Here is a 25478-nt window from a genome sequence, read left to right as displayed (position 1 = left end):
CGGCAAGCTGTACCGCAGCGCCAAATCTAGGTCCAAGAGGCTTCTAAACAGCTTCTACCCCCAGGCCATAAGACTCCTGAACATCTAGTGAAATGGCTACCCAGACTATTTGCAGTGACCGCCCCCCACCACCTCATTTCTTTACACCACTGCTACTCTCTGTTGTCATCATCTATGCATAGTCACTTTATTATCTCTACCTACATGTACATACTACCTCAACTAACCGGTGCCCCCGCACATTGACTCTGTGTCAGTACCCCCCTGTATATAGTCTCGATATTGTTATTTTACGGCTGCTCTTTAATTACTTGTTGCTTTTATCTCTTATTCTTATCCGTATTTTTTTTTAACTAAAGTGACTATGCATAGATGATGACAACAGAGAGTAGCAGTGGTGTAAAGAAATGAGGTGGTGGGGGGCGGTCACTGCAAATAGTAAGTAAGCATTTCACTGCATTTCACCTGTTATATTCAGCGCATGTGACTAATACAATTTGATTTGAGAGGAGTTGTATGATAACCTGCTGCTGAACTTCTACAACATACACATTGCATCCCGTGAACAGGCCTCAGTATCAGCCAGTGGTTCTTCACACAGACCAAAAAAAACAAAAATACTGCTTTCACATGGTAACAGGGGGCGGGCTCTATCCCTACTGTCATGCTCAGTTGTGAGCTGATTGGCTATCTCGCTCCTTGGTTTACAGGAAACATCACCCCAGGGCTGGACATTGGAACGTCCCCCCATGACCATATAAAGGAGAGTTCACTTCATCCTCCGTTAGAGATCCTAACCAATCAGAACAAAGTATTAACACTAGTGGATATATTACAAAGCAAACAGCAGGGAGGAGAGTGGGATACTCAACCAAATTACGACATTAAAAACAAATATTATCTAATAGTTTTCATTTTTATATATAAAAATGAATCAACAATATTGTTAATACTAGTATGTCGTCAGGACAGGTTTTGGGCTACAGGAGGCCAAAATGAGCCTAGCAGCCTATCCTGGGTGTGTCATAATTAAGATCGTGGACATACTGTACTATACTGTACTAAGGATTGCAGTAGGAAGTGTCAATCAGAAAATGAATTGTAACGACCAACGAGGAATCAATTGCCTTTGACTGTACAATAAAATTGCTCGTGTCTGTAAGTAACCGGTTTATGCTTTTTTGCAGGTTGTAAAAAGCTTTTTTGGGGGGAGTGGGGCATCTGTGGGGCATCTTTACCCTCATCAACCAGTGAGATGTAAGGAATGGGAAATGGATGGATTCAAACTCAACTTTAAAATGCCAGATAGCTAAGTACTTTATCCCATGGTCTTGAATTAGAACACGTGACTTCCAATACACATTCGACAATTCCAATGGACATTAGACTTATTTCATGTTATCTAATTGCCCAAAGCCATTCTTGCAAGCTAAATTCATACATAATGTGTTTGAAATTGGGTCAAATACAGCTACACATGCTAGCAGTGTATTGTACAATACAGCTACAACTGTATTACCAAGCAATAAAACAGCATCAGCTAGCAACATCCTGTGTTTCTTAATACACAAGCGGAGACACTCGCGAGACAGTATTCGCTCTGGCTGGTTGACTAGAGAGGAAGACTTCGAAGATGGGGACTGAAAAAGTGGCGCCAAACCCGGGTGCCTGGGCAACACAAAGCACGTTAAAACTATATTAGCGATAGCTAACGTCGTCGAAATAACCGACGGAGAGCATCCAGAACAAGGCTAGCTACCGTTGGCTAGGTAGTATGACAGCCGCTCTCTTGGGCTTGCTCAGTGACGGCCACTGTCCAGAATTGACACCGGTATTATGTCGAGAGGTTGCCCGGACTGGCTTGCCAAAGAGCTAGCCAGCTAACGAAGCTAGCTAGCTTAACATCATCAGCTGTCATCAGAACGTCACCCTTTACGTACATGAAAATAACAACTTGCCTTCTATGGCTAACGTTAAACCAAGAGTTAAAATTGTATCCTTCAAGTAACGGTAGTACCCACTTTTCTGTAAACTAACTAGTTACAGTTCAAACAGGGCAAAAACACTCGAAAATCTCAATTTTGTCTGGGTAGCTAACTAACGTTAGCTTAGCATAGCTGCAGCTTAGCTACCATTCTCCATCTTGTTATGTTAGCTAGCTAGTTTCCTGGCTAGTTAGCTAATTAGCCATGTTAACATTAGCTATCCTAGCCCGTTGCCTGCAATCGAACGGAGTTCGGATAGCCAGCCATATTATCAATAAAACAGTTAATATTTAGCTAGCTAGCTAATACGGCGTGGCACTCAAAGTTCATGTAAATATCTAAATTAGCTTGTTTATACAACACACTTGTTGTGGAGCAACAATACAACCATTTAGTTACATAAAAACACCGCGTCCCTACGTCCTCCATCTTGCCTCGGGAGTTCCGATACGTTATCTACCTAACGTTAACTCCTCAACAGAACAACATTTATTGGATGTAAACAAACACTTTGTTATATATTAGCTTAGCTAACTTGCTAGATACGTTTCAGTGAAATTGGTCTACTTTCGGGTATGCGTAACACAGATTCACGATAAACTAGACAAAAAAAGTAGCTTACAGCGCCAGCGGCTAGCTTACGACTTTCCGTAGCTAGCAGCCTCCGCACTTCTAGCCTATGTTAGCTAGCTAGCATGAGAAGCTAGCTACCAACAAAATTGCTACAAACCAACTAACTTCGAGATTCCACTCCGCCATTTTATAACTTACCCCGTTATTCAATTTATTTCCAAACGAGACACTACTTTGTTGAGTCGTTGTCTGTTCTTGTATGGATATTACCACGATTTCCGCAAATGAGTTTGAAACTGGCGGTCAGAGGCGGTTTTGGACGCTCTCACCCCGCCACTTGCTCCGTAGTAGGGTTTGTTGTTTCGACGATGAGGGGGAAGGAAAACTCTTGGTGCACAGCTGCCCCCTAGCGGCCAGATGAAATACTTCCGATTCCCCGTGACCGTAAGTGATCTGACATCTAGCGGTTATTTACAAGCTGTGCAGCTGCTAGCTACCAGCAAGTACGTGACAGATGGGGGTTGGATGGCCCTACTGCTGAGTTTCTAAACCTAAAGGCGCAACATCGCAAGACTTCCGGATACGCTTGCAAAGACCAAACCGACCAGGCCAGGGTTTGATACAGGGGTCATGTCCCCACCACATTCTGAAATTGCCTTTTTGCCCCCCCCCCCCCCCCCAGTTTTAACATTGTGATAATAGCAGTGATACAAAAGACGGCAATGATGTACTTTAGGACCATGCGGACGCCTCCGAGCGGTCAGGTAGGCTGTTTGGAGTGGTCAGCAGGCTGTATTTAGGACGCACGACAGAGTTGGCAGACAGGCTGTGTGAATGTAACAGTATAGCTTCCGTCCCTCTCCTCGCCCCAACCTGGGCTCGAACCAGGGACCCTCTGCACACATCAACCACAGTCACTCACGAAGCATCGTTACCCATCGCGCCACAAAAGCCGCGGGGAACAACTACTTCTAGGGCTCAGAGTGAGTGACGTCACCGATTGAAACACTATTAGCGCGCACCACCGCTAACTAGCTAGCCATTTCACATCGGCCACATGAAGGCAAAACTTCTGGAAGGCTGGCTGGACCAGCACAGGAGAGTTGGTTTTAGCTTGTTTAGGAGGCGTGCAAAGGAAAATTGAGTTATTGCACACACACACTTCACAGAGTAGGCGTTCCCTAACTGAAATATGCAAATGTATGCTAGAACGCACCAATAGGATCTCGCTAGCTTGTGCTTGGCTCTGCCCACCTCCTTGCTTGTTCTGCCCACTATGACTAATTTGTTCCCATTTAAAACAACGGGCTGTGGTCTATCTTGGTTTAGTTATAAAAATATTTGCTACTACTACAACTACTGAAGGAGGAGATTTTACTAGAAACTATTAGATTCCCCTTTTATCTGTGGATTAAATGTCTCAGTAGAGAACACACTATTTTGTGTGACTCAAAATGGGTCCAAATTCTAAAAAGATCCAGAAAAAAATGACCTTGTGCCTTTCAGGTAAAATAACAACCCAATGTTTATATCCCAGGACAAATTAGCTAGCAACAGCAGGCTAGCTAGCTAAATGTCCATGAATGTTTAATTTGTTTAGACATGTCCCTAAATTAATATAGTTGGGACAGAGTTTGTTTTGATATTTCAAACTGCGTGTCTGGATCGCGTCTGGTGTGGATGTACAAAATCAACATGCGCACGATGGCGGACACGGATGCATCTTTGTGCCTGGTCTAGACAGCATGTAAAAAAAATATATTGCGGGACTAGGTTGTTTTTGGGACCAGTTCTTGCAGTAGCTAGTAGGAGTCAGACCGAAAGCCAGCGGGTGTGGTGGGAGCAGGATGAAGAAATCGGTTCTGCGTAGACCTCTACTGTGCACCATGACAGTGAAGCCTGTTATGTTAGAGCTGTTTATTACTGTGCCAGTGTGAAAAGTAGGGAATTAGCTAGGGAAACTGACAGATCAATAACATTGCCATACTGACTAATAAAACTCACGCTGCAATGAAAAGAACGTCAGAATATCAGTCTTCAATCATTTGGCCATCTGGTTTCATCGTTTGATTCAGGTCTAGTGTGATTGAGGCAAAATTAATAGCTAAAGTTAGCCAACTTTTGGCCAGCTCTCTCTCTAACAGTACACCAACTGGAGAAAGCTAGCCAAGTTAATTTACTTCTGAAATGGAACAAAACGAAGGCTACACAACATTTCTATACAAACAACAGCTAACAGCAACAGTAATAATCGCCACCTCATATCGCTATCTGACAGATAACTAGAGGCTAAAGCTGACCTGGCTGTGGTAGCTTATATATTCACCTCAGTTAAGAGGGAATGAAACATTAGCTAACATTACATGTCAGTTACAATACTAGCTCAGCACTTCAAATAAACAATAGTTAAAAAAATGTATGTTAAGTTAAACAGCAGTTACATTGACAGCTAAATCAGTAAACTAATGAGTAGCCCGTTTCTGCTCTGCTTGCTTTTACAACTCGGTGAATGAGCGCAACACATACACACTGACCTAAGCTCAATAATGAATGTTTCACTAAGATCCTAAAGCTGAGTGGGGTGTGTTGGGTTGGGGAGCTGCAGGGTGGTGGACCCCTAGGGACAAGACGGGGTGACCCGGCTAAATTGTGTGCAAGTAAAAAGACATCTACAGTACTATTAGTCCTATGAGATTAATTATATGGAGGATTTTCTGTTTCTGTGTGTTAATGTATATTTGAGGTGTATGTGTGTTTTTTTTTTTGTTTTTTGTTTCTAAACCATTTCCTTGGGAATTAAAACAATTAAAGGTGTGAACTGGGAAGGAAATTGTGTTGGGACAGAGTTGAGTTATTGACTAGACTGGTGGGGGGTTGGGCGTCCAGGCAGCTCGGGCTGGCTGGTCGGTCTGGCCGAAATTTGATATAGAGGATGTCTTAATAAAGACAATCAAAAGTCTGTATTTTTTCAAGAATTGTTCATTTTTTAGGCTATTGGTTAAAGGTGCAACACAACATTTGTTATTGAATTATCTTTGATCTAGTTTAGTCTTATTAATCACTTAAACATATTTAATAATGAGCTCTTACCTAGCTTGATTTTTGCTTACTTTTTGTTCTACATAGAGACGGCATATTGGTGTAAAAATTCAGGAAATAAACTTTAGATGCCCCCAAAAAAATTCTGGGGGAGGACCCTCAGAACCCACACCAGGTTATGTCCCCTCCACTTCTAAAACCAAAGTGGCGCCCTTGGTTTGAGAAGTCAATGAGAGAAGTGAACAATTCTTCCTTAGTTGTTCATTTTCTCGAAATCTAAAGACACAACCTAGGTTTGAGTCAATGTCTTGAGTAGAGGAACATATTATTACTCCAACCTCGTGAAAGTGACAAACTGACACGTTTTCATTTTCGTTAAAAAAAAGTACGTCAAATCGAAGGAATGCCTTTGATTTGACGGCCTGCACTTACGCAGTTCGGCGAGAGACGAACGTTAGACCCGATGACGGGTTTTTGTGCATGAGTTTAGTTTACCAATGTCGCCATGACATCGCCTATACATACGGATTTCTATTGGAGAAGCAGTTTCTGCCTATCTTCATACTGTACTAACTTTGGCCCTGCAGTCAATGGTGTGGCCGCATCTCAATACTAGGTGAATCTCAATTGCATTTCCTTGACTCCCCATGTCCTCTCTTCTCACCTCCTCAAAATCCATTGGAGGAGAAGGTCAGAGGGGAGGACATCTGGAATCAAGGAACCCAATTGAGATTATCCCATTGTGGGAGGAATAATCTTCCTCCGTCCTTCCTTCCTTTCTTTTCTCTTTAATTAGAACTGTTTCAGATTCTGAAGACACATATAGTGTTAGACAGTGTTTCCCAACCCTGGTCCTTTTGACAAACACCTCATTCAACTCATTGAGGGCTTGATGATAAATTGAATCAGGTGTGCTTGTCCAGGGTTACAATAAAAATGTGTACTGTTGGGGGTAATCGAGGACTAGGGTTGGGAAACACTGGTGTAAGAAATGGCAGACCTATTTTGGGACTTTCTCCTATCTGTTTCTTTTATAGAAATGGGGATGAAGGAAAGCAGACAATGTGAGGAAGTCCGTTTAAACGATTGACATCTACCCGAAGAGGGTAGTCACTAATCTAGATACCAGTATCTCTGCCTGGTGTTCAAGAAGATCACAACCTGCCGTGATTGGGAGTCCCATAAGGCAGCGCACAATTGGCCCAGCGTCGTTAGGGTTTGACCTGGGTAGGCCGCCATTGTAAATAAGAATTTGTTCTTAACTGACTTGCAAAGTTAAATAACGGATAAATACAATTTTAAAAAGTAGTGCTAGTAATGTTAGTAGTGTTAGTAATGTTAGCAGTGTTAGTAGCATTAGTAATGTTAGCAGTGTTAGTAGCATTAGTAATGTTAGCAGTGTTAGTAGTGTTAGTAATGTTAGCAGTGTTAGTAGCATTAGTAATGTTAGCAGTGTTAGTAATGTTAGCAGTGTTAGTAATGTTAGCAGTGTTAGTAATGTTAGTAGTGTTAGTAATGTTAGCAGTGTTAGTAGCATTAGTAATGTTAGCAGCGTTAGCAGTGTTAGTAATGTTAGTAGCGTTAGTGTCATTGTTAGCAGTGTTAGTACCGTTAGTAATGCTAGCAGTGTTAGTAGCGTTAGTAATATTAGCAGTGTTAGTAATGTTAGCAGTGTTAGTAATGTTAGCAGTGTTAGTAATGTTAGCAGTGTTAGTAGCATTAGTAATGTTAGCAGCGTTAGTAATGTTAGCAGTGTTAGTAATGTTAGCAGTGTTAGTAGCATTAGTAATGTTAGCAGTGTTAGTAATGTTAGCAGTGTTAGTAGCGTTAGTAATGTTAGTAGCGTTAGTAATGTTAGCAGTGTTAGTAATGTTAGCAGTGTTAGTAGCATTAGCAGTGTTAGTAATGTTAGTAGCGTTAGTAATGTTAGCAGTGTTAGTAATGTTAGCAGTGTTAGCAGCGTTAGTAATGTTAGCAGTGTTAGTAATGTTAGCAGTGTTAGTAGCATTAGCAGTGTTAGTAATGTTAGCAGTGTTAGTAGCGTTAGTAATGTTAGCAGTGTTAGTAATGTTAGCAGTGTTAGTAATGTTAGCAGTGTTAGCAGTGTTAGTAATGTTAGCAGTGTTGGTAATGTTAGCAGTGTTGGTAATGTTAGCAGTGTTGGTAATGTTAGCAGTGTTAGTAATGTTAGTAGCGTTAGTAATGTTAGCAGGGTTAGTAATGTTAGTAGCGTTAGTAATGTTAGTAGCGTTAGTAATGTTAGTAGCGTTAGCAGCGTTAGTAATGTTAGCAGTGTTAGTAATGTTAGCAGCGTTAGTAATGTTAGCAGTGTTAGTAATGTTAGTAGTGTTAGCAGCGTTAGTAATGTTAGCAGCGTTAGTAATGTTAGCAGTGTTAGTAATGTTAGTAGCGTTAGTAGTGTTAGCAGCGCTAGTAGCGTTATCAGCGTTAGTAATGTTAGCAGTGTTAGTAGCGTTAGTAATAGTAGCATTGGTAATGCTAGCAGTGTTAGCAGCGTTAGTAATGTTAGCAGCATTAGTATTAGCAGTGTTAGTAGTGTTAGCAGCATTAATGTTAGTAGTGTTAGTAATAGCAGCGTTAGTAATATTTGTAGTGTTAGTAATAGCAGCGTAGGTAGTGTTAGTAATAGCAGCGTAGGTAGTGTTAGTAATAGCAGTGTTAGCAGTGTTAGTGTTAGTAGTGTTAGTAATAGCAGTGTTAGTGTTAGCAGTGTTAGTAATGTTAGCTGTGTTAGTAGCGTTAGTAATAGCAGTGTTAGTGTTAGCAGCATTAATGTTAGTGTTAGTAATAGCAGTGTTAGTGTTAGTAATAGCAGTGTTAGTGTTAGTAATAGCAGTGTTAGTGTTAGTGTTAGTAATAGCAGTGTTAGTGTTAGTAATAGCAGTGTTAGCAGCATTAATGTTAGTGTTAGTAATAGCAGTGTTAGTGTTAGTAATAGCAGTGTTAGTGTTAGTAATAGCAGTGTTAGTGTTAGCAGCATTAATGTTAGTGTTAGTAATAGCAGTGTTAGTGTTAGTAATAGCAGTGTTAGTGTTAGCAGCATTAATGTTAGTGTTAGTAATAGCAGTGTTAGTAGCATTAATGTTAGCGTTAGTAATAGCAGTGTTAGTGTTAGTAGTCTAAGCAGCATTAATGTTAGCGTTAGTAATAGCAGTGTTAGTAATGTTAGCAGCATTAATGTTAGTGTTAGTAATAGCAGCGTAGGTAGTGTTAATGTTAGCAGCATACATGAAAGTACAGATATTTTTAAAAACATGATTTATTTTCCACTTTTGGTCAAACAGGAGTTGCACTGAAGTGCAAAGGAAAGATTAATTCCAGAATAACATGATTTAAAGAGGTACAATATTTTGATGTGATCACCACAACTAAATCAAATGATGAAGTGGATATATCAGTTATGCCGTTATACCTAAATAATGGAAATTGATCCAAGTATACAATTCATCCATTTATTCACACAGAGCACACATAATGAATCATACAAGTGAAAGCATACTAGTTGGCCTAAGGAACATAAGTTTGGGAACCCTTAGGACTTCTATTTTAGAAACCTGTAATTTGCAAACTAACGAGAAACGCATGATTTGCAAACCAATAAGGAAAGCCCAGTCAACAACCTCATAATATTAAGAGAAATATGACAAAAACATGGAAATGGCATAATAGTCGGAATAAAGAAAATATACACACAATAAGTAAATGAAACTGTTTGAAAAGGCACTGTTGATAACTGCAATGGTAGATCATGGTTCTGTACAGCGGAAGTATCAGAACTGTGGGTATATGGAGTACAGCCATGGACAAAAAGTTGCATGTTTGACTCACCTTCGTTAGTTCTGCTAACCTGCTACGTAAAGTCCCTTCTGTCCGTAGCTGTACTCCATCTAGTCTCACAAACTTACTTTCTCAACTTGGTTTGAAGATTTAGGCCCATTGCCTCTTGGGTATTGTATCAGTGAGCGAACACTACATCACATAACAAGGAAGTGTCTGTCATTATCTTTAAAACAATCATTGAAAAACAAAATCCCCACACTTCTCATGATTCTCTTATTCATATTTACAGTGGTCCTCCTCAAATATAATATATCTTTATGTACATTTGTAGTAGGAAAGCATGTGTTAAGAAAATAATTGAGAAGGTAAAGCAGCATTGCCATTTAAAAAGAGTCTCATCCTCTTGGGCCCACATTATTTAAGCATCTCATATTAGGTGCTGATCTAGGATCACTTTTGCCTTTTAAAACATAATGAGTAAGAGACGGGACCTGGTCCTAGGTCAGCACTCCTACTCTGAGACAACAATCCCTGACACCAGGTTGCATGTTAGGAGATGTATGTCTTGATCTTTTGTGTGATGGCTCTACAGCAGATGGGACACTTGTCAAGGGCCTCGGAACACTCCTTGCAGACGACCAGGTGCCCACAGGGGATGAAGACGATGCAGATGTCTCTGTCCATACACACTTTGCACTGTTTCTCCCTCTGCAGCTGCCGTAGCTTCGCAAGGGGATCCTCGTCTGAAATAGGGGAGAAACAGCAGTTGGTAACCGAGCACAATGAAGTAGTTAGAATACTGACCAACACAGCTCGATTATGTTTTGGGGGCGGCAGGTAGCCTAGTGGTTAGAGCATTGGGCCAGTAACCGAAAGGTTGCTAGATCGAATCCCCTGAACAAGGCAGTTAACCCACTGTTCCTAGGCTGTAATTGTAAATAAGAATTTGTTCTTAACTGACTTGCCTAAATGAAGGTTAAATATTATTTATTTGTATGTTCCTTCTATAGCCAAGCCTCATGTAGGCCTACGGTGTGAATAGCACTGTTACTGGATAAACTAGGTAAAATGTCAAAATCCTGTGGAATAAATTCAGGATTCTTTTTGACTTCTACTGTAAACCTTAATACCAGTTTTAATAGAACAGTGCCCTGATATAATGATACTAGCAAGCAATGCTAAGAGTTTCCCCCTTATGAGACACACACCATGGTTCTCTGCTGCCTTTGCGTCACTGTCAGGGTCTCTGTTAAAGCAGTCCTGCAGCAGAGTTTCCAGGGTGGAGTAGCCTGTCCCATCCCTGCGTATCCTCTCCTGTATAGTCCTCTCTACCAAGGCAGGCTCCAGACCCATCTCCACCGCCTTCTGGGCATTGGCTGACTGCAGCACCTCTGTAGAGAGAAGGAGGAGACTAAGCATGTACTAGTAGGTGTTGGAAATAGCAGCCTGTGAGAGAGAGATATAGTACTAGTCAAACATTAGGACACACCAACTCATTCAAGGGGTTTTCTTTATTTTTTGCTATTTTCTACATTGTAGAATAGTGAAGACATCAAAACTATGAAATAACATATGGAATCATGTAGTAACCCCAAAAAAGTGTTAAACAAATATATATATCAAAATATATTTTATATTTGAGATTCTTGAAAGAAGCCACCCTTTGCCTTGACAGCTTTGCACACTCTTGGCATTCTCTCAACCAGCTTCATGAGGTAGTCACCTGGAATGCATTTCAATTAACAGATGTGCCTTGATGAAAGTTAATTTGTGGAATTTCTTTCCTTCTTAATGCATTTGAGCCTATCAGTTGTGTTGTGACAAGGTAGGGGTGGTATACAGAAGATCGCCTTATTTGGTAAAAGACCAAGTCCATATTATGGCAGGAACAGCTCAAATAAGCAAAGAGAAATGACAGTCCATCATTACTTTAAGATATGAAGGTCAGTCAATCCGGAACATTTCAAGAACTTTGAAGGTTTATTCAAGTGCAGTCGCAAAAGCCATCAAGCGCTATGATGAAACTGGCTCTCATGAGGACCGCCACAGGAAAGGAAGACCCAGCGTTACCTCTGCTGCAGAGGATGTTCATTAGAGTTACCAGCCTCAGAAATTGCAGCCTAAATAAATGCTTTAGAGTTCAAGTAACAGACACATCAACATCAACTGTTCAGAGGAGACTGCATGAATCAGGCCTTCATGGTCAAATTGCTGCAAAGAAACCACTACTAAAGGACACCAATAATAAGAAGAGACTTGCTTTGGCCAAGAAACATGAGCAATGGACATTAGACCGGTGGAAATCTGTCCAAATTTGAGATTTTTGGTTCCAACCTCCGTGTCTTTGTGAGACGCAGAGTAGGTGAACTGATGACCGCAAGTGTGGTTCCCACCATGACGCATAGAGTAGGAGGTGTGATGGTGCTTTGCTGGTGACACTGTTGGTGATTCATTTAGAATTCAAGGCACACTTAACCAGCCTGGCTACCACAGCATTCTGCAGCAATACGCCATCTCATCTTTGCGCTTAGTGGGATTATCATTTGTTTTTCAACAGGACAATGACCCAAAACACACCTCCAGGCTGTGTAAGGGCTATTTGACCAATCACTCAACCTCAACCCAATTGAGATGGTTTGAGATGAGTTGGACCGCAGAGTGAAGGAAAAGCAGCCAACAAGTGCTCAGCATATGTTGGAACTCCTTCAAGACTGTTGGAAAAGCATTCCAGGTGAAGCTGGTTGAGAGAATGCCAAGATTGTGCAAAGCTGTCATCAAGGCAAAGGGTGGCTACTTTCAAGAATCTCAAATATATTTTGATTTGTTTAATACTTTTTTGGTTACTACATGATTCCATATGTGTTATTTCATAATTTTTATGTCTTCACTATTATTTTACAAATAAAATAGTAAAAGTGAAGAAAAACCCATGAATGAGTAGGTGTGTCCAAACTTTTGACAGGTACTGTATATATATATAATCTAACAATACCTTTAGCTAAAGTTCCAAAGCTCTGATGAATAAAAAAAAGTGAAAGGGGAACAACTTTACAAAAAAAAATTATGTTACATCAAAAAATGGTTTTACCTGTCTCATGACTTGAACATCCATTTAGGTGATTTGAAGCCTGGGAAATCAATAGAAGGAAGGAATTTGATATGGTAGGAGTCATGCAAGGATGGGTGCAGTTTAATATCTTTGACCACAGGTTTAGGGGTTAGAGGTCAGGGTTAGGAGGATGAAGTCTTGGAGACTTACAGCATTGTTCCAGTCAGGACCTTGTAGCTGAACGCTGCTGACGAACTCCTGTCCTTTCTCTGCCAGTAGAAAACTGCACCTGGATTAAAACATGACTCGCAATGTTAGTGACAGGGAGAAGAAGCATGCATATGGTTGTTTACTTTCTACTTGTGTGTGTTTTTACCCAGGATAGTGTTTGGCGTGCTCCTCCCAGGGATCCTCATCCTGCTGCCAGCCCTTCAGACCTCCACCACAGCGGAAACACCCCACATGGTCTGGTGCACCTGCACCAACACACACACACGTTAGGATATATACCCGGTCCTTTCTATATCAACTCCTCCCTGGCCCTTTTACCGTAGCAAGTAATGGTAAGCATGAATTGAATTTGTTATTTAGTTCTCACAGCCAAAGCTCTAGTCTACCCCACTCCCAGGTCTCACCTGTGTTGTAGAAGCCTGCTCTGGCCAGCCTCTCGTGGTCAATAGGGTGCTGGATTCCTGCAAAGCTGCCTAGCCTCTCCTCAAAGCTCTGCATGGGGACCTGAGGACGTGGCCTGGTCACCTCCACCTCCCTCCCCCCCTGAGAGGGGAGGTTCCCCACATCATGCCCCAGGATGAAGAAGCAGTAGGGGTAGTGTTTGGAGTGCTCTCCCCATGCCGTGTCCCCAGCCTCCCAGCCCTTCAGCATCCTTCCACAGCAGAAGCACTGCACCTGGTCACCCTCCCCCAGATAGAAGAGCCCCGCCTGGGCCAGCTCTCTAGGTCGGACCGGGGATGTGGAGGGCCACGGGCCGAAGGTGTTGAACCGGGAGTCTTCGCTGACCATGTGCGGGGCCATGGGGTAGGTGGTATCGTCTACCACCTCTCCCGTCCTCAGGCGGAACTCCATGTCCTCAGCGTCTTCGTTGTAGGAGGTTTCATTGGTCAGCATGGCACCTTGAAGAGAGTTAACCCTGGATCGATGGGTGCAGCTCAGGAACTTACAGGTAGGGGAGACCTGAAACATTGCAACAGTAGAATGATAATTTGGCAGAAACATGAGATAATAAAATGTAAAAAAGTTTTGCACATCATTGTCATCCCCTTTTCATCCTCACCTCCGCGTGCCTCTCCACGGGTGCGTCACCTCCACACCAGTTCTCTACAGTCTTGTGGCAGCTGAAGCAGCGCACCTTGTCGGCCTGTCCCGTGAAGTAAAACCCAGCGCGGGCCAGCCTCTCCGCTGACACCTGCTGGGCCAGGAGGGAACCCCGGAACGAGTCCAGCCGCATGTCCATCACGGACCAGTCTACTGCGTGGTCCGACTCCATATCACTGTCTCTCCCGGGGCCTGACATCACGACACAGGGCTGGGCTGCCTAGGATGAATGAGTTGAAAAAAAAATATATAAAGTAATTTCCGGAGGCGCTAGTGAACAAGCTATCAGGAATCTGGACAGACACCATGTAAATGCATAAGTTTGACAAGAGAGAGCATTGTATTTCCTAGAGTACCACTAGATGGCAATATGCACATTGCTATGGTCACATGGAGGCGTTGGCTGTTACATGTGAGGGGTGGGGAGGCAGGAACAGGCTTTAGGATATGTTCTCACACTACCAGGCCGCCCTGCTCACCACAGGAATAGATAGACCATAACACACACAAATACACAAAGCAAGCACACAACGACATACACAGCCAAATGTAACGAACACTATTATTTTAAGTGAGCACTGGCCTCAGTTTTCCATTCGTTCCTATGATCAACAAAGCTCAGCATTTCATAGGAAAGGAGTTACATAACGCTTACTTTGTGAAGTGAATCAATCAGCCCTCTTTGGGTAGTGTGTTGCAACACAATCAATACCCAGCCTTATCAATGTTGGGCTACTGTAGGCTAGGCGTTATGCTACTTTCACACCTAACACACCAACAGGGAGGAACAGGAACCGTTGTCAGTTAGAACAATCAGGTATTTCACCTCAGGCTGTATTCACCAATCAAATATGATCCAATCCCATCACTGTTCCTGCTATCAACAGTAATGCAATCAATTACATACATCGTTGCCATGCCTTGTGTTAGGATAGATAAGTTGGCTAAAGCAGCAACAGACAGGCACCCAGGCTACCAAACATAAAACGATAATTTCTATGGAATAGAAATTGGCTATTGTCTATGCTACCAATCAACCAATCAATATTGGTCATGCTGGTTTTAATCTTTTGTATACCTGCCATCCCCATCGCAGCAAGCAAGGCAAGCTTCAGACTTAAAAATGCAGTTAGACTGGAGGTTGTCATGGTTTTGCAGGCAGCACTCTCACACTAATATGAACCTGCCACTTGCCATATTGTTGTGAAAACAGATGAGTAAATATGTGATGATGTCCTAGGAACATTTGCTGTATCCACTCATCCCATGCTCTCCCTGACAGCTCCAAAAGGCATCATGTGGATGCCATCATCATAAACAGGGCCCTGAGCATAACATATTCTTGACTATGAACTGGCTAGCTTTTCATGATTGTATAACTACAGCTTAGTACTTATGTGTGGCCCGTCTGTTACTGACCAGAGCTGAAACTTAATCTCTCGAATGACAGCAATAGGCTGATCATATGTGTGCAAAGTGCATGCCAAGGGGTCTGGATGACCTTTTCCGCACACTAGCGCCGTGTCATTGGTTCAAACTCCACTCCGACTCACTGTTCCCACTCAATCGCAACAGTCAGATGGACACATGGGGGGGGGGTCTACTGACCGGCCACGTAAATTCTGGAAAGTTCACAGGCTCTTGTTTGTGTCTATAGTCAGACAAAAGCACCAAACATAAATATAAATTGACGCGGATCGCAATGTACTGCCGATTGTCCTGTCTGACAGTTGAGCTCTGCTGGGCATGGATGCGCGCTGTCAGGGATTACGCACTCTTCCAATGATATTTAGGACATAGTTAAATAAAACAAAAACAACGTTGTCTAATAACGAAAACAAAGCCAACGTTAAATGTCTATAATGCACTTTGATCAGTCGATATTGAGCTGTTTCGCCATAGACAGTAACGTAGCACGACCGACGAGCTGTCAACAGTAACAGTTGAAAATGCATGCAAAGACATACCCAATACACATACCTTGGAAAAGCTTGGATGTCACCTAGTGCCTCTGAGGTATTGGATGCTGCCTGTCTCCTTTCCAAATAAGATAGATCGCCAATATTTTTTGACCAGACTATTTAACAATGGTTTGGGGAAGTAAATTCAGCGTTGGTGTTGTTCTGCGCACTAGTAAAGGCGCAGGCCACCTGACCACCATTGTGGAAATAGATAGTTTATGACGTAGGACGAAAAGGGGGGAAGTATGGGGGAATTCGTGCGTAGTTTTACTGCGTTCAAGTTCAAATCAGAACTAGGAAACTAACATTTCTGACTTGCTAAATGGTTGAACGGAGCACGTGTATAACTACAACCAAACTTATAACTACAACCAAACTTAACTGTCAAACTTATTCCACAGAGGACAGAGTGTCTGCAGGGTTTCGCTCCTCCCTTGTACTTGATTGATGAATTAAAGTCACTAATTAGCAAGGAACTCCCCACACTTGGTTGTCTAGGGCTTAATTGAAATGAAAAACCTGCAGACACTCGGCCCTCCATGGAATGAGTTTGACACCCCTGAGTAGGCAAGTCCTAGTTCCGACTACTACTTGAACGCGGCATTTACATTACATTGGGGTCGAAACCCACCACTGTGACCTGTATGCTCTCGTTGGCTGGCACTCACTACATACCCACTGGCTCCAGGTCATCTATAAGTCTTTACTAGGTAAAGCCCCGCCTTATCTCAGCTCACTGGTCACCATAGCAACAGCCACCTGTAGCACGCGCTCCAGCAGGTATATTGCACTGGTCATCCCCAAAGCCAATACTTCCTTTGGCCACCTTTCCTTCCAGTTCTCTGCTGCCAATAACTGGAACGAATTGCAAAAATCTCTGAAGCTGGAGTCTTATATCTCCCTCTCTAACTTTAAGCATCAGCTGTCAGAGCAGCTTACTGATCACTGTACCTGTACACAGCCAATCTGTAAATAGCACACCCAACTACCTCATCCCCATATTATTACTTACCCTCTTTCTCTTTTGCACCCCAGTATCTCTACTTGCACATCATCATCTGCACATGTATCATTCCAGTATTAATGCTCAATTGTAATTATTTTCGCCTCTAGGGCCTATTTATTGCCTTTCCTCCCTACTCTTCTACATTTGCACACACTGTACATTGATTTTTCTATTTTGCTTTTGTGTTATTGACTGTACGTTTGTTTATTTGTAACTCTGTGTTGTTGTTTTTGTCGCACTGCTTTGCTTTATCTTGGCCAGGTCGCAGTTGTAAATGAGAACTTGTTCTCAACTGGCCTGCCTTGTTAAATAAAGGTATATAAATATAAATTATAAATGAGAAATGAGTAATAGGCTGTTTTGATGAAAGTGGATGTATGGACAGAGATGTAGGCTATACCAGAGAGGAAGAAGTGAAGCGAGAGGGTTTACTCCAACCAAAACCTGTCCAAGAAAATAATGCCACGAAGTGAGGAACTTTTGTATGAAGATCAATGAGTGTCGAATTTTTAAATGTAATTGCTAATTTGCTAGGTGAGGCTTATTTTATAGAATATACGTTTCGTAATGGCTAGGTTGTTATGACTGCACAGATATAAGTGGACGCACGTGGCATCTCGGGAAACTTTGGAGAAAAAAAAAATATATATATTATTGGAGTTGTGCCTGTTGTTCACACCTATTTGGCCTCTCATTGGCTATAATGGTCACACCTCGCCTCCCTTCCATGTTTGAGGACATGTATTTCCATTGTTAGAGCAGTCACTCGACCATCTTGTCAATATAATAGATACTCTTTGGCTATACATTGACTTTCAATAAGGGAGGCAAAAGGGCCAGGGCTGCTTTTTATTTTATATGCTCAAACCAATAATCCACCATTTGTTTCTCCCAAGTCTACACACACAGAGCGAGAGAGAGAGTTTGTAAACCCCGAGCAAAACAAAAGTGATATGGGAAGAATATGGGCATTTCCGTGGTTTTAGAGGTGAAACGGCACAGATCCTTCTTTCTAAAACCACCCCAGACTTTCTGTGAAGTTTACACATTAGGCCTTTGTGACATCGGAAATGTGATGCTGTCATTTATTTCCATATTTGGAGTTGTTCATTAATCCAAACATCCTCCTACCCAAAATGTAATTTTGCTGATGATCTTGTAGAGGGCAAGTCTGGGAACCAGCCTGACTCTTATACAGCGCTCGACTTGGACTGAAATAGGTGCCGGTACTCATTTTGGGTGTCGGTACTGTTTACAGTTTATGTGCAGGAGCTCAACAATACGTTTGAGCTAATATTCTACAAGAAGAACAGGAGCTCAAGCAGTAGAACATTTGAGGTGCAGTTACTCAGCTCCAATAAGCTCCTGCCCAAGAAAGCACTGCTCTTATAGCCACTGGACTTCTCCTCTTCCACTCTGTGTATCAGCCACTTGGGTGACACCTCAGCAGCTCTGTGTGCCAGAAAACTGATACCTAGTCAGTTGTACAACTGAATGCCTTCAACTGAAATGTGTCTTCCGCATTTAAACCTCTTAAGGATCTGAACCTTTTTTAAATTTTTGCCTAAAATGACATACCAAATCTAACTGCCTGTAGCTCAGGACCTGAAGCAAGGATATGGATTTCTTGATTCCATTTGAAAGGAAACACTTTGTTTCACAAGTTTGTGGAAATTTGAAATGAATGTAGGAGATTATAACACATTAGATCTGGTAAAAGATAATATAAAGAAAAAAACTATTTTTTTTGGTACCATCTTTGAAATGTAAGATAAAGGCCATAATGTATTATTCCAGCCCGGGTGCAATTTAAATTTTGGCCACTAGATGGCAGTACTGTATGTGCAAAGTTTTAAACTGGTCCAATGAACCATTGTATTTCTGTTCAAAATGCATCAAGACTGCCCAAATGTGCCTAATTGGTTTATTAATACATTTTCAAGTTCATACTTGTGCACTCTCCTCAAACAATAGCATGGTATTATTATTAATGAGTTGCATTTGTACGTAAAGCTGCATTGAGCACATTGGCCACATTTGTAATTACCCTCGGGAACCCTAAAAAGTTTCCATTTTCTCTGGTGGGTAATCAGATTTAACCACAATATCTCTCACGTTTGGAGGTCTTTTAAAAACCATATGTGGGGGATATTTAAAAATGGGTTTCAATCGTGGGTCAGTATCAATAATGTACCAGTGCTTCCTGATAATGTCCTTAAATGCCTTCCCCAATGGTGAGTATTGGGTAAAGCATGATGGGACATGTTCTGCTTTATCTTTTACTTTTGGTGTTAGGCTTTCCAACTGTGTTAGTCCTTCAAAACTATCATTGCATGTTTTACTGAATTGTCTTTGTACCCCCTTTCCTTAAAAATCTTTGTGTGAGGTCTGTGGTCTGTTTCAGATAAGCAGCATCAGAGCTGAATATTCTTCTGATACGACTGAATTGATTTATAGAGAGACTTTTAATAAGTGGACGCAGATGAAAGCTGTCACCTCTAAGGAGGGTATTCCTGTCCATAGGTTTCCTATAGAGATCTGTAGAGAGGGAGGTTTGTCCTTAATAACCATCACATCAAGAAAACTGATTTGTTATAGGTCATAGATAATGCTGAAATGAAGGTGTTCATTCATAGAGTTTAGATAAGCATGGCATTCCAAAAGTTCTTCCTGGGTGTCTGTATAGATCACAAAAATGTCCCCAAATATCTCCGAACTAGGAGAATATTAGAGAGAAAAGGGTTAAGGTCTGGATTCAGCACCACCTGTTTTTCAAACATTCATAGATATAGGTTAGCATGATTAGGAGCCATAGTGCTCCCCATCGCTGTCCCTTTGGTCTGGAGGAAGAGGTCTCCTCTGAAGAGAAAATAGGTGGAGGTTAGTACTAGTTCAGCTAAGTCCACAATACAATTGGTGCTGGGTAGAGCATTAGGGGGACACCGACCCCGTATAGGTTCGCATTTAACCCAACCCCTCTGAATCAGAGAGGTGCGGGGGGCTGCCTTAATCAACATCTGGGGAAATGCCTTGCTCAGGGGGAGAATGACAGATTTTTATCTTGTCAGCTCGGCGATTCAATCCAGCAACCTTTCGGTTACTGGCCCAACACTCTAACCACTAGGCTACCTGCTAGTCATGCTCACTATCATCCCTCTGCATCAGCACTGCTGTATTCCTCTCTCTCCCATTCCTCTCACACTTCAGGCAACTCCTCAAATTATGTTCTCAGAAGATCAGGAATTGGCAGCCAGGTGAAACAAAAAAGCTGGTACTGTCCAGATGCATTTTTCAAACAAAAATATTAGCCAGCTAGCTCTAAGTTAGCCAAGCCAAAAAGTGTTAACTTGTCAGTCAATCTGTAAATCCGTGGCTCAAAAGCACTATATATGCAATAAAAACTCTGTTATATAAAAATAAATAAAAAATCACCTACAAAATAACTCAATATATTCAGCTTTACAGGAGCTCTGTGCTTAGGCTGGCAACCTGGTCTCAGAGCATTTCGTATTATTATGTATGTAAATCGAGGTGCCCCATTTAATATTATATGTTGCCCTCTGTATGGTATGTATTAATTTTCTAAACGTACTTTATCTTACGAATTTGAAAAACATACAATATGTTATGAATTTGCAAAACCTACAATATGTTACGAATTTGCAAAATGTATGATTTGTTACATTATAGCTAGGTAGCTGGCTAACATTAGCAAGGCTAGGGGTTAGGGTTATGGTTAAGTGTAGGAGATAGGATAAAGGATTAAGGTTGGGGTTAGGGTAAGGGTTAACTAAAAGGGTTAAGGTTAGGGTTGCTAAGTAGTTGCAAAGAAGCTAAAAAGTAGTAAGTAGTTGAAAAGTTGCTAATCAGCTAAAGTTGTCCATGACGACATTCGAACTCACAACCTTTGGGTTACTAGACGTTCGCGTTATACGCCCACTCATTATATGCCCACCCATCCATCCACCCTACTTTCATTTTTGCCTTAAGTAACCATCTGTCTTATGCAACCATACCAAACATAACATCATACTAGTTTCAGTGTCCCGGATGTACTTTTACTATGTTATGTCTAGTCTATTACACCAGGCTGAGGCTGCTACTAGGGCGCCATGACAACTACAGAACTCATGTGTTTTTACATAGGCCTGAAATATGGAAATACATGGAATGTTGAATCATGATTATTTAATCATCTGATTTAATCAAGCCTATTGTTTTCCTTTTCAATTTTGGAAATAAGTTTAGGGGACAAGCTGATGGGTCAGAACCTCTGCTCAAATATTGGCTATATTATGGCGCACTTTAGAATTTGTAAATGTGCGCCAGAAGCGCACTCAGAACTGAATGTCCCAGACATGAGACCTATCCAATAGGCCCGAAGATGCGCCTCAAGCAGCAGATCCTTCTGCAGTTGATGTGGAACAGGAGATCCAACAGCGGGCCTCAATGTGTACCATACATCCACGACATCAGACAGCTGCAAGTTGAGAGCTTCAAGTTCCTTGGTGTCCACATCACCAACAAACTAACATGGTCCAAGCACACCAAGACAGTCGTGAAGAGGGCACGACAAAATCTATTCCCCCTCAGAAGACTGAAAAAAATTGGCATGGGTCCTCAGATCCTTAAAAGGTTCTATAGCTGCACCATTGAGAGCATCCTGAATGGTTGCATCACTGCCTGGTATGGCAACTGCTCGGCCTCCGACCGCAAGGCACTACAGAGGGTAGTGCATACGGCCCAGTACATCACTAGGACCAAGCTTCCTGCCATCCAGGACCTCTCTATACCAGGCGGTGTCAGAGGAAGGCCCTAAAAATTGTCAAAGACTCCAGCCGCCCTAGTCATAGACTGTTCTCTCTGCTATCGCATGGCAAGCGGTACCGGAGCGCCAAGTATTGGTCCAAGAGGCTTCTAAACAGCTTCTACCCTCAAGCCATAAGACTCCTGAACATCTAGTGAAATGGCTACCCAGACTATTTGCATTGTCCCCCCCCCCCCTTTTACCCTGCTGCTTCTCTGTTATCTATGCATAGTCACTTTAATAACTCTATCTACATGTACATATTACCTCGACTAATTGGTGCCCCCACACATTGACTCTGTACCGGTACCCTGTATATAGCCTCGCTATTGTTATTTTACTGCTGTTCTTTAATTATTTGTTACTTTTATTTCTTCTTGTAATTTTTTTAATGAACTGCATTGTTGGTTAAGGGCTTGTAAGTAAGCATTTCACTGTAAGGTCTACATGTGACAATTTTTTTGTTTTTGTTGATTCTACCTTTGTAGGTGAAACCGAGATTCCATTGGGTCTGATCACCGGTGACATCTCCACGGCAATGGGCACCTCGCGCAGCAGACACACCTGTAGCGTCATTCACGCAGGAAGTCAGAGAGGATGCGTCCCATGGAATTACAAACTACGGTTCCACTGTAGCGGTGTCTCCTCACTGCAGCCTTCAGGGGAAATATTTGAAGAGTGGTGTGGCAGTTTGAGGGAGAACTACGGGAAATGTGCAATAGTGGTGAACATTCAAAGCTGGGGGTCGCCAAGAAAAGGTAACGGTTGTAACTCGGGTTTCGCGAGGTCTGTTCGACACCTGCCTGAGGCCTCGGTGGATCTCATGCCCATGACCTGTTGCCCGGCGGTGGCGCGCACGTACGGGCACGAGCTTCTTCAAATCCCGTTCCAGTGCGCACACCTGAGCCCTCTGAACAGGGCGTGGTCCACCGTGAAATGGTTTGCAACCACTGACCGGCCATCTACAACTGAGGCACTCTACATAAATACATATTTTGGAACGAGCTATTGGAGGGAACTCTGATGATGAGCAAGAGGAAATGGGAGGAAGCCTTGTCTCGAGTTAGGATGAATGAGAATCATTACCTAAATGACAGTGACAAGGGGTTAATTCAGACTATATAGAACAGATGCAAATGACATTGGCTAAGGGACTTTTTTTTGTAAAAGTATGTGCTGTATGTGAGGTTAGTTCTATGGTCTCTGCCAAGAGGTCCGAACCTTTATGGCACAGAATAGTGCACTCACCCCATACTGCAAGGTTATTGGTTCAAGCACGGTTCCTGCTCCTCCTCAATCACTACTGGATATTATCAAACACTGACACGTTCAGATTCACAACCAAAATAGGAATTTAATGTAACTTGTTACAGATGATAAATTTAATTGGAATCAAATGAATGCAATGAACTTACTACCAAATCACATTACACATCCAGACAGTGAAACATGTTTTAAATAGGCCTGGATATTAACATATGTAGTTGAGGTGATTCATTTAATCAAGTTGTTAAGACACCAACTTATTACATCTTTTGAAAAAAAAACAATGTTTAAGAATCTGAATTTCTAGAACAGTTTCATACAACACAGGTTCCTCTGGTAAGTAGCTGTAGGATATTATCATGGTCAGTCAGATACATCCAGTCCAGTCAGAAAAGCTCTTTCCTCCAACAAAAATGCTGCCATCCAGACTGCATCTCAATAGTCCAGTGGCCTCCTCTCACTCTCCTCATCGCCACTAAACTGTAACTGGACTGGTGGAAGTACCCTCCCCCCAGACTGGAATATAGAGGATAGGTCAAAGCAATATGGAAGAGTTTATCCTGTTTCCTCAAATCAGTGCAGATGAAGGAGAGATGAGGAGAAAGGATGGAGAGGTGAGATGAGGAAGCCCATTTAGACTACGTCGACTGGATCTTCTTGCTGCTTCAGTGTGTAGTCAGATGGATCAGACGTTTCCTCCTACGATCCTCCGCAGCAGAGTGGCCAGACCTCCTTTAGAGATCTGTAGTGGCGTCTTCTCCTCCTTGTTCTCTATGTAGATGCTGGCTCCGTTCTCCACTAGGAGTTTAGCTGCCTCCACACGCTCCTCGTCACACGCCAGGTGGCTGGGGGAGACAAATATTTAGCATGGTGTAAAAAGTGTAGAAAACAGCATCATCAACACACAGACACAAACATTAAGCACAGTAAAACAAACAGCATCTAGAACACAACTTCAATACACACACACGCCAGTGCTTACAGTGCAGTGTTTCCCTCCGAGTCCTGTATGTTGGTAGAAGCGCGCTGTTTGAGCAGCAGCTGGATCAGACGGCAGTTGCCCTTGGTTGAAGCTCTGTGTAGGGGAGTAGACTCCAGCTTATCTGTGACATTAGGGTTCGCTCCACTCTCCAGCAACAGGAGGGCGATCTGTGAAGAAGACCAACCATTTGCATTATCAATCAACATAACGTTATACAGTTCTTATTTTCTGCTTTAATAGCTGCAGAACTATTGTAGCAAAGCCAGGGGAACATAGTTGGTTCTGGCAGGGATTGAACTAGCAACACTCAATCCCAAGACGGAGCTAATGGCCCCTGTGCCAACTAACTAACCCACTTGGTATTGAGTAAACCAGATTACTTCAGAACAGTATCTGTCTAACATTGTGGACCCAGTGTTGGTGTACCTCGTATCGGTCCTTGGAGGCAGCATAGTGCAGAGGGGTGCAGCCGTTCTGGTTGACCGAGTTCAGCTGAGCTCCTTTGTTTATCAGTGACTTCACTATCTCCTCCCTGCCTGCAGATGCTGCGATGTGGAGGGGAGACCAACTGGCCTGGGGACAAGGACAAGAGATGAGACATCACTCTCAGATGGACAGTAACTACTTCTTCTTCTAGGATAGTCATGTAGTGATAGAGGGAGTAACTGAGCAGGCATGAACCAGAAGCTCAGTGGTTAGAGTAAGTGTGTCTCCTGTAACATACAGGTCCAGTGTCTCCAGACCTCTTGACAGAGCCCGTAGAAATAGATGTGTGTGTTGGGGAAACTACTACCAAAGACACTTATAACCAATTCCCCTGTTCATCTGTACTAATACACTATAGTGACATAAATATATCAAACATCTACAGTACGTACAATATCAATTTAAGATCAAATTATTGCAACACAGCAAGTCAATATAACTGTACAATGTTGCAGACAATGACTTTTCAATATTTACATCATCTTGTAGGTTGACTTCCACCCCCAAATCCAACAGAAACTCAACGATCTTGACGTGTCCAGCCGAGCAGGCCCAGTGGAGAGCGGTCCTTTGGTCCTGGGAGAGGGGAAGAGCACAGGAGACCAGATGAATAAGAAGGGGGACATGTGGATGTATCCGCAAATGTAGATAGCTAGCTAACGTTAATTGACTGACTGCTGCCTGAAGCAGCTAGCTCTGGTAATGCATTTCAAGTGATGATCATTTACCTGGTCCGTTTTGCAAGCGAGCGATTTATCCGTTAAAATACATTTCTTTAATTTGTCAAATTCACCAGTGAAGGCTAAATTACAGACTTCCACATTTGAAACAGTTTGCTCCATCATGAAAGATAGCTAGCTCAACTCACTAAGCGGTAAATTGGACTGAAATAAACATCACCATGACTCGGGAAATTTACCTAGGTTCTATTTCCGGTGTAAGTGCGCGTAAATTGAGCTTTCAGAATAAAAGCTCCCAGCAGCATGGCGGGAATTTTGCTCCATTATTGGTAGAGGGATTGTTAATTTTTTAAAGGAAACGTCACAGCTGTATCAAGTAAAGAAAAAGCAAATGTCCTAGGTGGTGCATTTACAGTGGTTCATAGATGTGGGCACCTGTGTGATCAGAGTAAGAGGAGACAGGGAAAAGTTAAGTGAGTATGGAGAGTCCAGAGAAGCTATGGATGTAGAG

At 42.4% G+C, this 25478-nt stretch overlaps 3 protein-coding genes across 4 annotated transcripts in view; all 3 read right to left on the bottom strand.

Moving 5' to 3' along the window:
• The window catches only part of stag2b (STAG2 cohesin complex component b), a 37214-nt gene extending 34215 nt beyond the window's left edge, over window positions 1-2999 (bottom strand). For both annotated transcript variants that reach the window (XR_011674825.1, XM_071399594.1), the window contains exon 1: window positions 2757-2999. The gene's annotated coding sequence lies outside the window, so the exon portion shown is untranslated. The remainder of the gene's footprint in view (window positions 1-2756) is intronic.
• Window positions 3000-9056: 6057 nt separating this feature from the next.
• Window positions 9057-15922, bottom strand: xiap (X-linked inhibitor of apoptosis). Its single transcript, XM_071399531.1, has 8 exons — window positions 15760-15922; window positions 13739-13999; window positions 13083-13638; window positions 12824-12923; window positions 12658-12736; window positions 12487-12526; window positions 10607-10789; window positions 9057-10141 (listed from the first exon to the last, which is right to left on the bottom strand). The coding sequence occupies exons 2-8, from the start codon at window positions 13976-13978 to the stop codon at window positions 9948-9950; spliced, it is 1392 nt and encodes a 463-aa protein (XP_071255632.1). The 5' UTR covers window positions 13979-13999; window positions 15760-15922; the 3' UTR covers window positions 9057-9947.
• Window positions 15923-22887: 6965 nt separating this feature from the next.
• On the bottom strand, window positions 22888-25265 carry psmd10 (proteasome 26S subunit, non-ATPase 10). Its single transcript, XM_071399530.1, has 5 exons — window positions 25016-25265; window positions 24765-24863; window positions 24228-24374; window positions 23802-23968; window positions 22888-23664 (listed from the first exon to the last, which is right to left on the bottom strand). Exons 1-5 carry the CDS (start codon window positions 25130-25132, stop codon window positions 23505-23507), a joined length of 690 nt encoding a protein of 229 aa, XP_071255631.1. The 5' UTR covers window positions 25133-25265; the 3' UTR covers window positions 22888-23504.
• Window positions 25266-25478: the final 213 nt, after the last annotated feature.

Source organism: Salvelinus alpinus, chromosome 4 (genome assembly GCF_045679555.1).
Source record: "Salvelinus alpinus chromosome 4, SLU_Salpinus.1, whole genome shotgun sequence".
In the NCBI taxonomy this organism is placed as follows: domain Eukaryota; kingdom Metazoa; phylum Chordata; class Actinopteri; order Salmoniformes; family Salmonidae; genus Salvelinus; species Salvelinus alpinus.
This window is presented reverse-complemented; position numbering and strand designations above follow the sequence as displayed.

Coding starts and splice junctions, on each gene's coding strand:
- xiap (XM_071399531.1), bottom strand. CDS start 13,978: ATGTCAGGCCCCGGGAGAGACAGTGATATGGAGTCGGACCACGCAGTA. Junction 10,790..12,486: donor ATGTTCAAGTCATGAGACAG/GTAAAACCATTT, acceptor TTCTCTCTACAG/AGGTGCTGCAGTCAGCCAAT. Junction 10,142..10,606: donor AAAGGCAGCAGAGAACCATG/GTGTGTGTCTCA, acceptor CCCCTATTTCAG/ACGAGGATCCCCTTGCGAAG.
- psmd10 (XM_071399530.1), bottom strand. CDS start 25,132: ATGATGGAGCAAACTGTTTCAAATGTGGAAGTCTGTAATTTAGCCTTC. Junction 23,969..24,227: donor CCTCCAAGGACCGATACGAG/GTACACCAACAC, acceptor TCTTCTTCACAG/ATCGCCCTCCTGTTGCTGGA. Junction 23,665..23,801: donor TCGGAGGGAAACACTGCACT/GTAAGCACTGGC, acceptor TGTCTCCCCCAG/CCACCTGGCGTGTGACGAGG.